Source organism: Netta rufina (genome assembly GCF_964035555.1).
Source record: "Netta rufina genome assembly, chromosome: 12".
NCBI lineage: Eukaryota > Metazoa > Chordata > Aves > Anseriformes > Anatidae > Netta > Netta rufina.
This window is the reverse complement of record NC_140135.1, coordinates 2,100,769-2,117,375: the sequence shown is the minus strand read 5'-3', so window position 1 is coordinate 2,117,375 and position 16,607 is coordinate 2,100,769. Positions and strand designations below refer to the sequence as shown.

General features: G+C 39.8%; 1 protein-coding gene across 4 annotated transcripts in view; it reads left to right on the top strand.

Moving 5' to 3' along the window:
• TENM1 (teneurin transmembrane protein 1) overlaps positions 1–16,607 on the top strand; it is a gene marked incomplete at both ends in the record, with an annotated part of 244,904 nt that overhangs the window by 136,085 nt on the left and 92,212 nt on the right. For 3 of the 4 annotated variants that reach the window (XM_084293821.1, XM_084293820.1, XM_084293819.1), the window contains 3 exons: positions 6,702–6,887; positions 8,011–8,034; positions 9,879–10,025. In XM_084293821.1, the coding sequence (XP_084149947.1) occupies positions 6,702–6,887; positions 8,011–8,034; positions 9,879–10,025 (357 nt within the window). The remainder of the gene's footprint in view (positions 1–6,701; positions 6,888–8,010; positions 8,035–9,878; positions 10,026–16,607) is intronic. The other variant, XM_084293822.1, reaches the window with a different exon arrangement.

Sequence of the window (16,607 nt, the reverse complement as noted above, 5' to 3'; positions counted from 1 at the left end):
CTAAGAAGATAAGAAAGGGAGTTGGGTATCTGTGTAGCAGCATGCCAAAAAGGTTCACTGCATAAAATGTGCAGTGAAAACGTTTAAAATGAAACAATGTGTGGAGAAGTTTAACCTTTGGTAGAAATATGTGAGTGTTGTGTGTTAATGTGTTAATAAAACTACTGGAAAGACATATTTTTGCTATTTTGAACTTGATCTGGATTTTCCATAAACTATTAAACTATAAACTATTTCAGATACAGATGTCACAAGTTGGGTAAGGTGAATCTGAATCTTTGTGCCTTTTACTGGGATGGGCACATGTCCAACTTAGTCCAAGAGCAAAATCCTTGGAAATGGTTGTGGAAATGCTTTTGGAGGTGTGTGTGAAAATAAATTCCGTGCAATAGTTTTAGTGTTCATATAATTAATATTAATGTGTTGCTTTGAAGTCACTCAAATAAAATAAATCCAAAATGCACAAATTGCTGGGATATTATGATAATATGATAATTATTATGATAATTATTATGATATTATGGTAATAATATCCCAGCAATTATTAAAAATTAAATTAAAAATAAATTTAAAATATTAACCTTTAATATTTAATTCCATTATCAGATGTAAGCATATGATCCATGGAGAAAAGGACAAGAAGTATTGCAGCAAAAAAGTGAAATTTAGATAGAGAAAATATTTGTCAGGGCAGTCTGATGATGGTATGGATTACTCGGTGCTGTTGTAGGTCCTCTGTTGCTGGGAGCTTTTTAAGGGATGCCAGTTATAATTGAATTTGGAAAAAGTATGGGCTAGAGATTATCACATGAAATCCTTTGCAGCACTATCATCTTTAAATTTACATTAAAGTAGGTAAACTGTGCTGTGTGCATAAATACAAGTCAGGACTGTGCGTGTTGGTTTAGTATTCTGACAGCAGAGGCTATTTTTTTGCTACAAACAGTTGTCCATCATTCAGTGATGACCTGTCACACTGATTTTTTTCGATTTTACCAAATTTCACACAAGTTCCTGTGAAGTGTTGATCAGTAGTGTGAAGGACAGGGAGAACATGTAGCAGAAATTGCTCAGGAATGCGCGTTTGATGCCTCCTGCACACAGAAACCCCATTTCTGTTTGCTGGAGGAAGCACATTCTGTGCCATAAAAATAGCATGTTTTCTTATCACAGGTTTGTAAAACTTGGTATCCACATTAAACGTCTGTACTGCACTCTGCCAGGTAACCAGTGAGGACAGCTTTCCATTAGGTTTCACTGGAAAAAAATAGCTTGAGTGCCTCTAAAACTTTCAAAACTTGAAATTTTGGGACTTTTTGATGGTGTAAAATTTTATATTAATAAAGTCGGTTGCTGAAAATGAAAGCTGGAACAGAGTTGTCTCCAGGACACAGTAGGAAGGTAATTTAAAAAGCTCAGGAACATTGTTGAAATTATCATGCAAGCTTATTAAATGCAATGTATATTTAAATTGAAAAAACTTTCTTTATTAGGTCTGGATAGGTGATTTTTGCTGCCTCCAGCAGTTAAGCATATTGGGTGAAAGTCATGTTAGATTAATTTCTAATCTTTATGGAAATCCACTTATTAAAAAATGGACAGCAAGGTTATGAATATGATACTTAAGGGTTTAGACAGAACTCACCATTGAATGTGAAAAAAAAGTAAAATGAAAGTGTTTTCATATTTTTTGACCCTTTTGGTTTACATATATTTTTGTATTCATAGCATGGTTTTCTGAGTTATTCCTGAAATGTGTTGAATTAACATTAAAATCTTCCCTTATCATTGCAAATTATAAAATATTTAGCTTTAATTTCCCTTTTCATATCACATAAGTAGAAACTTATTATAAAACACGTTTAAAAGAACTCATTGTTGACTTACATAATTAAAATGATGAGTGTGGAGTGAATTTTTAATGCTTTTTCGATTGGCTCAGGAATGATCAACATATTTGTCTCATTCTCAAGAATATGTACAAATAATGCTTCACAGCTCGTATTTGCCTTCTTCCAAGAAAATTAATGAATGTTCAGAATTAGGAACATGTCAGTAAAGATTCCAGACTGCTCGAGTTGAAATTTTTTTAAGTGTCTTATTCATTAATTGATTTAAGTCTGAGGAATCTGAATTTTAGATTTGATAAGGACTGTATTTCATGAAAGTCTATAAGAAACTGCAGGGGTCGGCTGAGGCTAGCTACCAGCAATTTGCCAGCACCTTACTCACAGTCAATCTGCACAGCTGAGATTTATTTAAATAAGGAAATTAACTTTCCAGCTCTACACTTAGAGAACCTGGGTTTGATTGCCAAGTATGCAGGTACAAAAACTGAAACGTGGCCCTTAATTAGTGTGAATTAGGGTGACTCTGTTGGTTTCATGGGAGCAGAGAAAATTCACAGCTATGGCGGAGCTGGTCTCCAGGCCACAGAGCAGCCTCCAGCCCTCTGCAAGCGCTCAAGATCTGCCTGGAGCTCAGGCAGGCATCAGGCAGGAGTATGTCCCACTAACTGTGGTAAAGAGCAGGAGAGAAGAGAGAAGGCTTTTACACAAGTCCACAAACCTGACCACCAATTGAGGGACTTGCAAATTGTGCACTGCACCATGCACTGTGAGAACTATTGACAATTGATCTAAAAGCCTAAGTAAAGGCTTGCAATACAATATGCCCCAGAGTCCCCTTTACTAATCCAAATTGTAATCTCTTGTCATTTGCCTCCTGCATTACCTTAAATACCTCCCCCTTGCTCTTGTCCTTTGTAGTCTTGTCTGGGGGCATAGCTGTGGCTCTCAGCAGGGCAGTCCCCATTCAAGCTAGTATCTGTACGTCTTCCCTTCCCCTACCTGTGCTGCTCCTCTGATCCCTCAGTGGGTTGATTCAGCTCAGCAAGCTGTCAGGTATTAACCCATAAAAATAAAGTGAATAATTATCTGCCAGTATGATGATATGAATCAGCTCACCACAGTTTCAGATAATAAGTTCCAGACAGAGCCCACGGAGCCAGGAGATGGGTGGAGAGGAGGGGGAGTGCAATAACTGTTTCCAGAAGAGGTAAAATCTTTGAGTGGCTCAGCTGCTGCACCTACCCATAGCTCAAAGCCATTGCCTTGCTGATCTGACTCCTTGCTGAGCACCCACTGCATTTTGGGGTGCTTCTGAATCCTATAGGGCCAGCTGCTACACAAAGAGGAAGATGCTCCAATAAGCAGAGCAGTTGCATGATGTCTGATGTCTTATTGTCTGATTTCAATGCTGTCTGAATTTTTACCTCATCAGCTTGTGTTGAAGCCATTTACCTAATTCAAGTTGTTGTTTTGTTTCCTGCATGGTAAATATCCACTCAGTGTCTCATTGTGTCTAGTTTGCTGTAGAAACCCAGACTGGGCTTCTTGGTACAAACACAGATGCTAACGTGACTCCCTACTATTCAGATATTTTTGTACTTGCTTATCTACAGGAGGAACTAACGAATTCTTTAATTCTTTTGCATTTAAAAACGGAACAACTTGAATTAATAACGCCTTAAAAAAAAAAAAAACTCAGTTATTTGTATCAGTTGTGAATTAAAGCTGTGTGTACTACCATGGCATAAATAGAATGATGTTAGGCTTGGTTTCCTTGCTTTGCATGAGAAGTCTGGGGAGAATCTGGGATTTGCTTGGCAGAAGACAGCATTATCACAGTAAACATCACAGTAAAACCTTGTATTAAATCATTGAAAATTGGCCTCGGTGACCATAAAGAATGAGTGGGCTGAGCAGCTGGATGACTAGGGGCACTGAGAAAAGTGTCTGTTCCAAACTAAGAAACTAAACACTTCTTTTTCTTTTTTCTTTTTCCTTTTTCCTTTTTTTTTTTTTTTTTTTTTTTTTTCTAATCTGGTGCTTACGGTATATACTGAGTGGTCTAGGTTGTTCTTTGAAGAGAGAGGAAGTCTTTTATCTCCACTTTATTAATCTAATTGAATTCATGGGCTTAAGTAGTGTGTAAACATTTTATTCCTTGTTTGAAGTAGATAAATTAGTCTGAAAACATGGGGAAAACAATGGAAAAGTGTAAAGAAAATGTGAAGTCCATTTCCTTGGATTATAAAATGGAAATGTGCTCAAGGTCTACATCCCCATAGTAGGGATGTGCCTTCATCTCCTCCTGCTGCCATTTCTTTGGTTCCTTTGGATGATGCAGACCAGACTGCTGGGTAGGCAGACAGAGGGAAGGCAGATGTGCATGCCAGGTACAGGAACGTGTTCAGAATTTTCCGCAGCTGATTCTTTGATTTATATACAGTTAGAGAAGTGGAGGTAGCTGCTTGAGCTGCTGACAAGATCACTTAGTTGCTCCAGTTCAACCTTTCCAGCCTACACTGCCATGAATACACGTGTGTGTGCTGATGCCTAGAGTGTTCCCTGGAGTTTTGGCATTGGTTGAACTAAGCCAGTCCCACAACTGCACAACACTAGTAGGCACTCAATCCAGAAGAGTCAAAAAAAAAAAAAAAATCACTACTCCACTTATCCTGGTATAGTATAAGCCACAGAACATTTCTTAAAATCCTCTTAACAATCTATGCCACTTAGAGTAAAATACCAAAAGCTATAATTATAATGAACTACAGGGAGATGAGGAGAGATCAAAGGCATCCCTCTAGCAGTCTAAATCCGTGATGCAGCTGGTAATTTGTTAGATTTAATTCTCAGGAGTTTGCCTCTGCCCTGGGCTGTAAAGGTAAGTCAAAGTAATGCCAGTGGTCCTCTGCCAGGCTGGCCAAGGGGCATGGATTGAGGGGCAGATGTTTCTGTGATCCCAGATCTCATGGGATCGGTTTATTTCCTGATCCTAGGACCAAGAAGCGTTTGAGTGAATTTAATACCAAGGAAGTACCAAAACAAGTCCTCCTCTGCAGTACTTTGCCCTCTGAGCACACTCCCAGCTTTCCACGGACCAAACAAGTAACAAAATAAAAAATCAAGCCAAATTATGCAGCAAGGGATAAGAAATCCTGCCCGGTACCTGAAGGCACGTGGCCCAAGACAGGAAGGATTAGATTAATACATGATCAGCAGGTAGCAATCAAGTCTTTCTAGAGTGTAATTCCCCAGCCTCAGCAGAGATTTTTCATTTGAGGCATCTTTGTAGTGGAGTGTAGCAGACCGGTCTCTTTCCTTGTCTTACATACAAAAGGGCATATAACTTACTCTTTTGTGGGAATAGCAACAGATAATTGTGTTTATCTGGCAATCCCATATAACTCAGGTCCCTGTCTGAATAGTAAAATTAATTATTTTTATGTAGTTGATTATGACTTTCTCAGGCACACTACTTTGCAATTGCTTTCATTGTATTTTATCTCAGGTTCTTTACCACATCTGGAGCTTCTGAAAGCGATTTCGAGTTTGACCCCACTCTGCCAGTTTGTACCTCACAAATCTTTCAATTGCACTCCGTGCATCACTCAGGCTGGTAACAAAAAGAGGGCCCAGGACCTGACTTGAGATAGAGCCCAGGCACATCTGCGCTGTCATGGTGTGGTTCGGTTTCTGTGCTGCTTTCCTCTTTATGTTGAAATGATAAAAATTGATCAGATTTCAATTTCAACTTTAAAAACTTGGCTTGGTATGTTCAGTGACAGCATTTGTCACTACAAATGCTTTTAAGAATGTTTATATACAATAGTTCCAGGATATAAATGATTATTGTTTAAGATCTGTCAAGGGAAAAATCTTTCCACAACTAAATATGTAACACTGACATTTGAAATCAGAGCAGACACAGTTATTTGGCTCACACTTGTACTATCAGCTGCTCTGCGAGAGGAAGAAGGAGGAAACGTTTCTGTGGCAGGTTAATTGCAGAATAACAAGCAAGTTCTGTCTCCTGACACTAATTATTCTAAATAAATTCAAACTGCACAGAACTCTTTTATAATGAAGCCATTCTTTTTGCAGAACAACGTTAGTCTAAGTGGAAGTAGAATCGCAATTGGCATATGGTGATGTATTGAAACAATTCAGGACTTTTTTTCCACTTCGCTGTAAGCACTGTTCTGCTCTGCCCAGGTAGGGGAATTGCTCATAGCGCAGTGCAGGAGGTGCTCCTGGCTCCCTGAAACAGCCTCTCGGCCTTCCTAGCAGGTGTCTTGTGACAGTCAGGAAGGGGGAAAAAGACAAAAAAGACCTTGAAAGCTGTCTCAGAACTAGGCAGAGCTGTGGGTGGCCTGCAAGTCATGATGCTGTATGCTGTCATGGTCATGGGTGCTGTCACCTTCCTGGTGGCTCTTTCTACTGAAAGAGAACTCCATTTTACCACCATTACAGACATTTGAATATCTAAAAGACTGTTTTGCTTTCATGTATTTAGCAGGCCACTCATCCTACTGGTGGTGTTTGAGTTTATAAGAGATTTCAGAAATGAGCCAGTGGGCCCTGGGAATGTGCCACTGATGGTCCGTTTGAGACCTCCCATATGCAAAACTATCATTTGCAGTCCCCAGCCCAAGCAAATAAATGACCTGACAAGTAACTGCTAAAGAAGGATGCAGCCAGATTGTGTAAAGTCTCTACCAGGTGACAAAATCCCGTTTGATCCAGCTGATGATTGGTGTTAATACAGAAGTGATTATATTTCATGTCAGTGAAAAGCGTATTTGCAGTATGAAATTGCTTGTTTCACATTATGTATTTTGTAATCCTCTGCAGAGCTGTGTACCCTGGACTGTGGCAGCCATGGGGTCTGTTCAAGAGGGATATGCCAGTGTGAAGAGGGCTGGGTGGGACCCACCTGCGAGGAGCGCACTTGCCACTCGCACTGTGCTGAGCACGGCCAGTGCAAAGACGGGAAGTGTGAGTGCAGCCCTGGATGGGAAGGGGACCACTGCACCATCGGTAAGGGTTTCGTTTTACCTCTAGAAATAAATTTAATAAAGCCTTAACCAGTTATACAACAATCTGAAAGAGCCACCAGTGTGATTTAAGTCATATTCTGGAAAAACAGAGAGCCAGAGTCGGGAACGGAGTGGCAAATCGGTGGAGCATTCTATTAAGAGGAATTAACATTGAAGAATTAATAATATTTTTTTAAAAAGCACACAAAGTGTGTAACATATCGCTGGGTTATGCTCATATAGGAACCTTTAGTCGTGGATGAAAAAGGGAAAAATGTGTAAGAAATAGAAGGTGTGAGGGGATGAAGCTGTTATTCAGCTTAAGTAAGTCTTGCATTAAATCTTTTGCCTTCATGTCTGAGGATTTACATATTTTACGTATTACTAGAGGTGGTTTTTCTATAGCTGGCTTCTAACAATACTCCTAATAAGGTAAAACTTTCAAATCTTTTCAAAAGTCATTTCTCTACTGCACAAATGTAATAGTTATATTTCTAATGAAATGCAACAGTTGTTTTGTTGTGTGTTTTTTTTTCAAAAATCTAACAGTGTTTCTCTCTAAAGTGACCCACAGCAATATTATTTGTTAATATTTTAATTGCTTATACGAATAGGGTATATAATTTTCAGAAATACGCAGCGTAAGCTTTTAGGCTTGCTTCTTGAATAAAGTAGATTGTTTAATCTTTATCATTTTAAAATAATTAATAATTAAGATAATTAATTTGCCATTCAGGCTCTAGAATTAACAAAATCATATTTTCTAAATCTGGATTTAGATCTGTGAAGAAGAAATGGCATAATTTTGTAGAGGTTGTGTAAAGCAGATCCAGAAAGAACAAATCTATAATAAGAGAAAAAGAGCTCTTTGTCCCCGTTACTCACATTGTAGACTCTGCCATGAGGGGCCCAAGCTGTCCTCTGCATGCTTGTCATCAAATGGAGAACGATCACATTGCACACAGTGTGTTTTGATCACAGTAGTAGGAATAGGTATGACTGCAGTACAAGGGAGACACTTTATGTCTAACCAACAGGTGGCAAGCCATAAGCAAACGGTTTCTGTATTTTCATTTTGATACAGAAGTTCAATCCATCTCAGTTTTGTTCTTTTCTTTTTTAAGCTCACTACTTAGATGCTGTTCGAGGTAAGTTTTTCATATCAGCATTGCAAAAGATTAATGAAAAGCTACAAAAGTATTGGGAATGGAGTGTTTTATCTGTTTTGTCCAAGCTTCTGTACTATTAACTTGCCAAAATAGATCAACTGTTTGTTCATGGAGATATATGTATATACAGAGAGAGATTTACAGAAAAATGTGCAGTTTTTAACAAATAAAGTGTTCAACTCATTTGCAAAGTATAAGCACACATATTTGAAATATAAGCATATTTCATGTGGCCATCTGATTGTAGGTAAATCAGGTTTTTGCTCTTACTTGCCATTCCAAAGTAATGACAGAGCTGAGGACTTGCTAAAAAAAAATGTGTTGATCCTGTCTTCTGTGAGAAGAAAAAAATACATTTTTTTTGTCAGTTGTGTTTGAAGTTTCTTTAGATAGAGGACAAATCCCATCCTTTCTCCCAGCTCCACAGAAGAGGCAAATAATAGGGTTTTATGGTATATCTGGTGGTTGCTGACCTCATGCTGTTTTAAAGCAGTGAGTTCCAGTGTGACAAAATGATGCCACCTGTCTCCAGCTCCTCCTAGCAGGAGGCTCAGACTCTCCTCTCTCCTTTTTTGCAGATGTGGTAGATAAACTGTTCGGAGGAGGAGAGAGATGATGTGTCTAGTGTGAAGTTGCTGGGAAATGTGCTACATTCTGGTGTTTAAGCTGCAACCCACCAGATCACTTGTAAATATTCTCTGACTCTCTGGTCAGCTTCTTCCAAGTCCTGTTGGAGCATCTCTGAGGCCTTTTCTTTCTTCCTCAAAACAAATTCCCCCGGTAACACCTAAGTGTCAATATTCACTCTCAAGTACAGGAGAGCATTTGAGTCCTGTAAATCCATGCTACCAAAGAGAGAGGAGAACACTTAGGAGGGGTGCTGCTTGCATTGTTAAGATGGGCTTTATCCATTGCCCTTTGGCTCCGTGTGTGATATGGTGAGGATTTGACAAATGTCTGTGTTGGCACTAATCTATGAAAGCGGGACATGAGTGTACACATCCAAGAGACGACTCTTCAGTCACTGTTATAGGCAAGAGATCTAGCTGAAAATGTCCAAACTACTATTAATTCAGAGCTTAAAGGCATACAATCCAGGGGATGCTGCAGTCGCTGCTCTAGTTTTGATCTAGAACCAGAACCACTGAAGGGCAAGCGTTTGTCATATTTGAATCGTCTGTAATGCGAAGGAGGTAGAAATGGACTTTGAAAGGAAATGCTCCCTTGTTTTCCTTCTGTAGGAAGAGTTACTGCATTGTAGAATGAATCTAATTGCCTTTTTCTCATTCATCTCAATCTTTATGGTAAGAATAAAAAGATCACCTCCACTCCCTGCAGTGTATAGGCTTATGTTCCAAAATGCCACTTTGTCATTTAAATAATATTTTCCATGTATACCTTTGATAGCAACATTGAGTATAGTGCATGTATATACATTCTCTTGTGTTATACATCTTTCCATACACAGAGAAAGGGATGGATACAGGGATGGGCTGTTAAGTAATTTCTTATACATGTACATACTTTTTTTCATGTGCACATGCTAAAAAAATCCTCATTTCTCAATGAGAAGTGATTTCTGGGCAAGCAAAAAGAGTGAGCAGGATGGGGATTTTTCCATATTTAGGTAAGAGTATGAATGGCTTGCAAAGGATCTGTGTTGCTGTTGTTGGAAGGCAGCAAGTGTAATACTACATTAAAGAGTGTTACTGAATAATTGCAACTTTAAAAGAAGAGAAGAAAATGAGAAGAAAATTCCTCCATGATGAAGGAGATTTTTGGGTTTTTTTTTTTTTGCTTTTTGCTTTTTTTACTTCTTCTAGATGGCTGCCCAGGTCTCTGTTATGGAAATGGCAGGTGCACTCTTGATCAGAATGGATGGCACTGTGTTTGTCAAGTGGGCTGGAGTGGCTCAGGATGTAACGTTGTCATGGAAATGGTGTGTGGAGATAACCTGGACAATGATGGAGGTATGATACATAATTCATGTCTCTGTTTATTTGTCACATCCTCAATTCCCACATGAATCTATAGTTTTGGTGTATGTTTTCCTTTTTATCACAGACTGCTGATGTTGTGTTTGTTTACACAAGACGGTTGCTCCACTGACTTGATCTGAACCAGTGCAGTGAGGGAATATACCTGTGTGTTAGGTGTTCTTCAAGGCAGAATATATGTATATGCCACACCCATCATTCTAGCACTTGAATGTTTTCTGGGAAAAAAAAATAAATAAATAATAAAATAAATAATAATAAAAAACCACCCCTTTTAACAAGTCATTTGGCTGCACGTACAGACTGGGCGATGAGACGCTGGAGAGCAGCCTAGAAGAGAGGGATCTGGGGGTCGTGGTAGACAGCAAGTTGAATATGAGCCAGCAGTGTGCCCTGGCAGCCAGGAGGGCCAACCGTATCCTGGGGTGCATCAAGCACGGCATCGCTAGTAGGTCAAGGGAGGTGATTATCCCGCTCTACTCTGCGCTGGTGCGGCCTCACCTCGAGTACTGTGTGCAGTTCTGGGCACCACAGTATAAAAAGGACATGAAACTGTTGGAGAGTGTCCAGAGGAGGGCTACGAAGATGGTGAAAGGCCTGGAGGGGAAGACATATGAAGAACGGCTGAGATCACTGGGCCTGTTCAGCCTGGAGAAGAGGAGGCTGAGGGGAGACCTCATCACAATCTACAACTTCCTCGTAAGGGGGTGTCGAGAGGCAGGAGACCTTTTCTCCATTAACACCAGTGACAGGACCCACGGGAACAGGGTTAAGCTGAGGCAGGGGAAATTTAGGCTTGACATCAGGAGGGGGTTCTTCACGGAGAGGGTGGTTGCACACTGGAACAGGCTCCCCAGGGAAGTGGTCACTGCACCGAGCCTGTCTGAATTTAAGAAGAGATCATGGTCTGACCTTTTGGGTAGACCTGTGCGGTGTCAAGAGTTGGACTTGATGATCCTTAAGGGTCCCTTCCAACTCAGGATATTCTATGATTCTATGATTCTATGATTTCTTTCACCTCCTTTCCACTATACCCACTATACCTCATGTACAGAGATATCCAATGGATAGGCAAATGAAAAACACTATCTTAATAGTCCATGCCTGTCAAAATGCATCCTCAATTTACTCTTATGTTAATATAAGTGAATGTATTTGCAAACATAAAGCATACATTCAGAGATTATTTTTGTTATTGTTAATCTGTTTCTTAATGTTACGTTTGAGACACAGCACAGTTCTTGCAATTATCCGGACCTATATTTGAATGACTGATGAATAAGCTAATGCAGAAGATAATGCATAAGTAATTTTTTGAAAGTACTATAAAGAGAGTCCTGTGCTAAAATAATCACTCACTCTTTTCCACCAATTGAACCAGGTCATTTGCTGCTAGGTGCTCCCTACCTCTGATCTCTGTAGCCTTGATTCATTTCAGAGCTGTGTAAATTTTAGGATTAGTGGGAAAAACACATTTCTTTCATGATTAGTTTTTGCCTCATTTCCAGAAGTTCATTCTAGTACATTCTAATGTGTTTTTTTCAGGATAAACATCCAGTCTTTATTTCAAACTTTCCAGTGGCAGAAAAGTCATAATATTCCTCATTGGCTGTTTTCAGATTAAGTATTCTTCCAATCTTTTTTAGGAACGCTTGATTTACTGGACAGTCAAGAAGGGCTATTGCTTTCCTATTCTTCACTTGTTACCATCCTTCACAGCAGGCTTGCCCCCTTTCCTGAAGCTGTGCAGGTTTCTCATTCAGTGTATAAATGCATCTGCCCCAAACATGCTTATGTTTTTTTTCCTTAGACTGTATACTGGAATGTGTTGAAATGTAGTCTATTTTACTGTGTCACGCTTACAGACCATCTCAGTGTCTTGGGTGAGGTCTCATGGCCCAACATCGTATCAAAAGTTAATATGATTGTCTGTTTTCTTCTAGGTCATTGATAAACTAGGCTTGATTGCGGGCCAAGAGCTGAGGTCACTATGGGACCTCAATAGAAACACTCTGACTCAGTGATGATTCCTCATTTACAGATATATTTTGAGACCTTCTGATTTTGTTTCCTGTGGGCTCTAATACCACACTGTCCTTTGGCAAAGGCATCCTCTTTTCTGAATCCTATTCAAAATTGCCTTATTTCTCCCTCATCCTTCCTTTTTTACCTTATTTCCAAGGCCGCTGACAGCCATGTCTCTGCCCACTCTCCCGGCTCCTCTATGCCACTGTGTATCCCTTTCACACAAGGTCCCACAGCTGGGATCACTGCCCCCCACCTGCTTTCCCATCTGTCTCGTACTCTCGCCTGCTGTCCAAGCCACTGACTCACTTGCATACCTTCTTAAACCTGCCCACAAAAATTCTGTTTTCGCTGTAATGTGTGTAAACCATTTTCTGATACACTCTGTGAACCGGCTGTATATAAACAGCTCTGTATTGTGATTTTCTATGCTTTACATGTATATTCTGCAGTAATGGTGAGTTACTGAAAGAGCTGGCAGTCTTAACTCTAAATCTCCTTGAATTTGTCAGTTTAAGGCAGACTTAACATCATTTCACTGCAGGTTTTTAAAGTAATTTTCTTTTTCTTTTTTAATGGCAACATAACGTACTAGGACAGCTCTGTTGACATTACAATTAGAGATAAGTGCAGAGAGAAATATTTAATTAATCTGACAACTACAGATGGGCTAAATGTAATTAAGTTTCCTTTGCAATCAATTTTATATAAGAAAAGGAAATTATATCTACATATTAAAACCACTTCTCTTTATATATGAAGTTCATAAGACCTGATTTGGCATAAGTGTAAATTAGAAAAATTCCCCTAAAGTCATTGAAGTTACACCAGTTTTAAGTTAATGTGAAATCAGAAGCTGATTCCTAGTGTTTCAGAGTTTGTATACATATATAAAAACAGAAATTAGGAAGGAGACATGACATTATCTGTTAAGCCCTACTTGCCGGGAGGTTGTGCCTTGGACTAGGAGAATATTACGGTGGCATAACGAGTTCCCATCCATCAAGCTCCATAACTCATTTAGGCTTATAAAGATGAAAGCTATTACGTTTTTGCCTGCAGTTGTGGTGAGCTGAGAGCATGCACTTAGCTGAGTTTCCAAAACTCCGCTGACAGGTAGTCGCTGCTGAAGCTGTTACCATGTGATCAGTCAGTCAGCAGCATGTAGCCTGAAAGGTCATGCTCCAGACCTAATTTAGTGCCACCTACAGTCCATCTCGTGGTATTCTTACCTAGGAAAGGTCTTATTTATTCCAATTATGTTTAAATCAAGCTTTTGTGTATCAGTCCTTAAGAGATGTTTTATGCTTTGAATTCATTTGGAGGAAGTCATAACCAAAGAACAAAGTTGTGGTAGTATTGAATAAATATAACTTCAAACAAACTCTACTTCCAGGAGTTAGGCAGCATGATAATTTTCTGTAGCTTCCAATTGATTTATTATATGCTACTTTCAGAGACTGGAACCCTAAAATTTTTACTATGTAAAAATACATTCAAATACATGGTAGAAAAAATGTGTAACTTTAATATAGAAATACAGAAGAATACTTGTTCTAGCAGTTCCAACTGCAGGGATCAACTAGTGTAATTTATTTAGCATGGGGAAGTGTTAGCATTACTGTGTGGTCTGTAGCAACAGCACAAAAGCTTTGGGAAGGAGGAAGCTTTGATTTCTTCTTTCAAGGACTGCTGCACTACTATAAACATCAGCCACAAGCATATTTACGGATTCCAGCTCTGCAGACGATGAAGCACTGAGTTATCCATGGTGGTGAGGTTAAACACATGCAGAAACACTTTCCTGAGCAGGGAGAGAGAGCACTGTTTCTTTCAGAGCCCTGTTAGTATGCACAGTACTTGTGCCCTGACTGTACCAGAGCTGTCTTTGCCATTCCCTCTCAATAATTCTCTGTTAGCTTTTTCCTTCTTGCAGACTTAAGGGCATGTTTACCTGCTCAAATATCACTACAAATATCATTGGAAAGGTCTTAGCATTAGAACAGATGTACGACGACATGGTTTGTACTTGCTCTTGTGGAGTACATCTGCAGTCTGTTAGCAGGGTGATGTCCATTAAATAATGCCATGATGTCGAGCAGATGTCCTTTATAGTGAGGTATGCCTTTCCCTTGCCATGGCTTTCCTCAGCTTTGCAGGATTCCCCATTTCTTATTCTCAGTCTTTCATTGTCATGACTGACATGATTTCATTTTCAGTTTATAAGATGAGCATTCAGCTCATTTAAGCAGCTCATTTTCTCCTGTCCTGCCATTATTTAGACTCTCTTTGGAAACTTCAGTAGCTGCAGGAGACTTCTTGGAAATGCTTTGCTGAGCTCTGTGCACATGAGCATCCATGTCCCGTGGCTGCAGAGGCTGAGCACTGGGACGTGCAGGGTGCTCAGCACCAGCATGCAGCTGAGCTCACTGCCCTTTCAACCCCCCTGCAGCTACTCTTCCTACATTGTTCTTGCATGTACAGGTTGTTGTCTTAAGGTCAAAGGTGCAGCCTGTCATTCCCTTTAATTTATTTGGTACTGGTCTCTGTTTTAAGTTTGCTTGGATCACTTTTCATCTTCTTTTTCTTTCATGAATCAATATTGACTGTTTTTAAGGAAAATACTATTTACTGCAGGCTTTGAATTCCCTTCCAAATATCCCTTCAGTCACTTCAGACAGTTATTGCAGCTTTCTCCAGGCTTTTCCATGCACAAGAAAACATATGATTCAGCATAGCCTTGGTAGATAGCCAGCGCTGCTAAAATATTGATGTATTCCTGACCTATCCATTGGTATTTTAATAACCTATTCATCACAGGGATATTGAGTCCATATATAAGTAATATGCTATTATTACACAATATAAATAATACTGATGGGAATGGTTTTCATTGTTGCTGAGCAGCGAGGGCTCCCCAGGGATGCCTAGTTTCTGAAAATCATACCTTGATATATTTGTAGTCTTCTGTGTATGGAAGGCCAAACACCACCGTTGCCCATTGAACAAAAAACTCTGTGCAGCCTTTCCACAGACCCAAGGGTGGGTTTGTACTTACACAACACCAGCATTCTCTGCTAACAGCTTCACTGTTTGGTGCATGCTATGTATTACGGCTAAAATTTTAGAAGCCACTTGGATTAATGCATACAAATAAGCAGTAGAGTCTCATCAATGTTGCTGTTGCTTAGTCTCTTCCAAAGTTCCTCTTTGATTCAGTTTGCTCAGATTCCTAGCAACCCTAATTGGGCTTAACTGAGCCTGCAGTGAAACAAGTTGGCACAGGCATTGTTTAATGCTTATTTGAAAACTGTAAAAGCAAGCAAGCAAATATAAGTTGAAGACTCCTGTGGAATTATTTTTTTTTCAGAAATCACAGCAGTGTTCAGCAATTGACTGTGTGAGTGTAACTACTGAAAAGCCCAAATCCCTCAAGAGTTCAGAGTTCTGGTATCGAGTGTTTTATGTTGTCCTGCATAAGGAGCTCAGAGAACAAAATCTGCTTACCGAAAGGAGAAACTTACAGCTCATTTTGCTTTCTGTGCAAATGTTCTAGATATTCATTCTCACAGCTTCATCCCTACCTTGCATTAATTGGGATCTGTATGGAGAGGTACAGCACTGACACAGGCACTGCTGGGTTGCTCTGAAGCAGTGAAAGCGAAAGGCATTGGTATTATTTATACTAAATACAATATATTGCTTGGGGATGGTCCTAATTATCATGTGAGTGAGCATGTGTGTTTCTTAGTAACATATGTTTGTGAATATGTCTGCATACATGTATATGCAAGTAAAGCATAAGCATATATAGGAAGACGTACGAAGAACGAAGAACGGCTGAGGTCACTGGGCCTGTTCAGCCTGGAGAAGAGGAGGCTGAGGGGAGACCTCATCACAGTCTACAACTTCCTCGTAAGGGGGTGTCGAGAGGCAGGAGACCTTTTCTCCATTAACACCAGTGACAGGACCCGCGGGAACGGGGTTAAGCTGAGGCAGGGGAAATTTAGGCTTGACATCAGGAGGGGGTTCTTCACAGAGAGGGTGGTTGCACACTGGAACAGGCTCCCCAGGGAAGTGGTCACTGCACCGAGCCTGTCTGAATTTAAGAAGAGATTGGACTGTGCACTTAGTCACATGGTCTGACCTTTTGGGTAGACCTGTGCGGTGTCAAGAGTTGGACTTGATGATCCTTAAGGGTCCCTTCCAACTCAGGATATTCTATGATTCTATGATTCTATGATTCATATAGGCTGCTACTTGTAGCGTTCTGGTTTTGGTGTTAACCAGAGAACTTCAAACCTACTGTAGTTAACAGTAGGTTAGTTAGCAGTGCCTTCTCCACATGTGACAAAGCCTGAAGAGGTGAGAACTTTAAAGTTTCTATGAACTTTACAGCAGAAAAATGGCAATTTTAAATATTACTCCTGTGTACATTTTGCTTGCCAGCATTTGATGATAGGGGTAGTTTATTAAATGAATTAATGAACCTAGTAATGTGGGAGGTAGAGTTCAATTGAATTTATCATT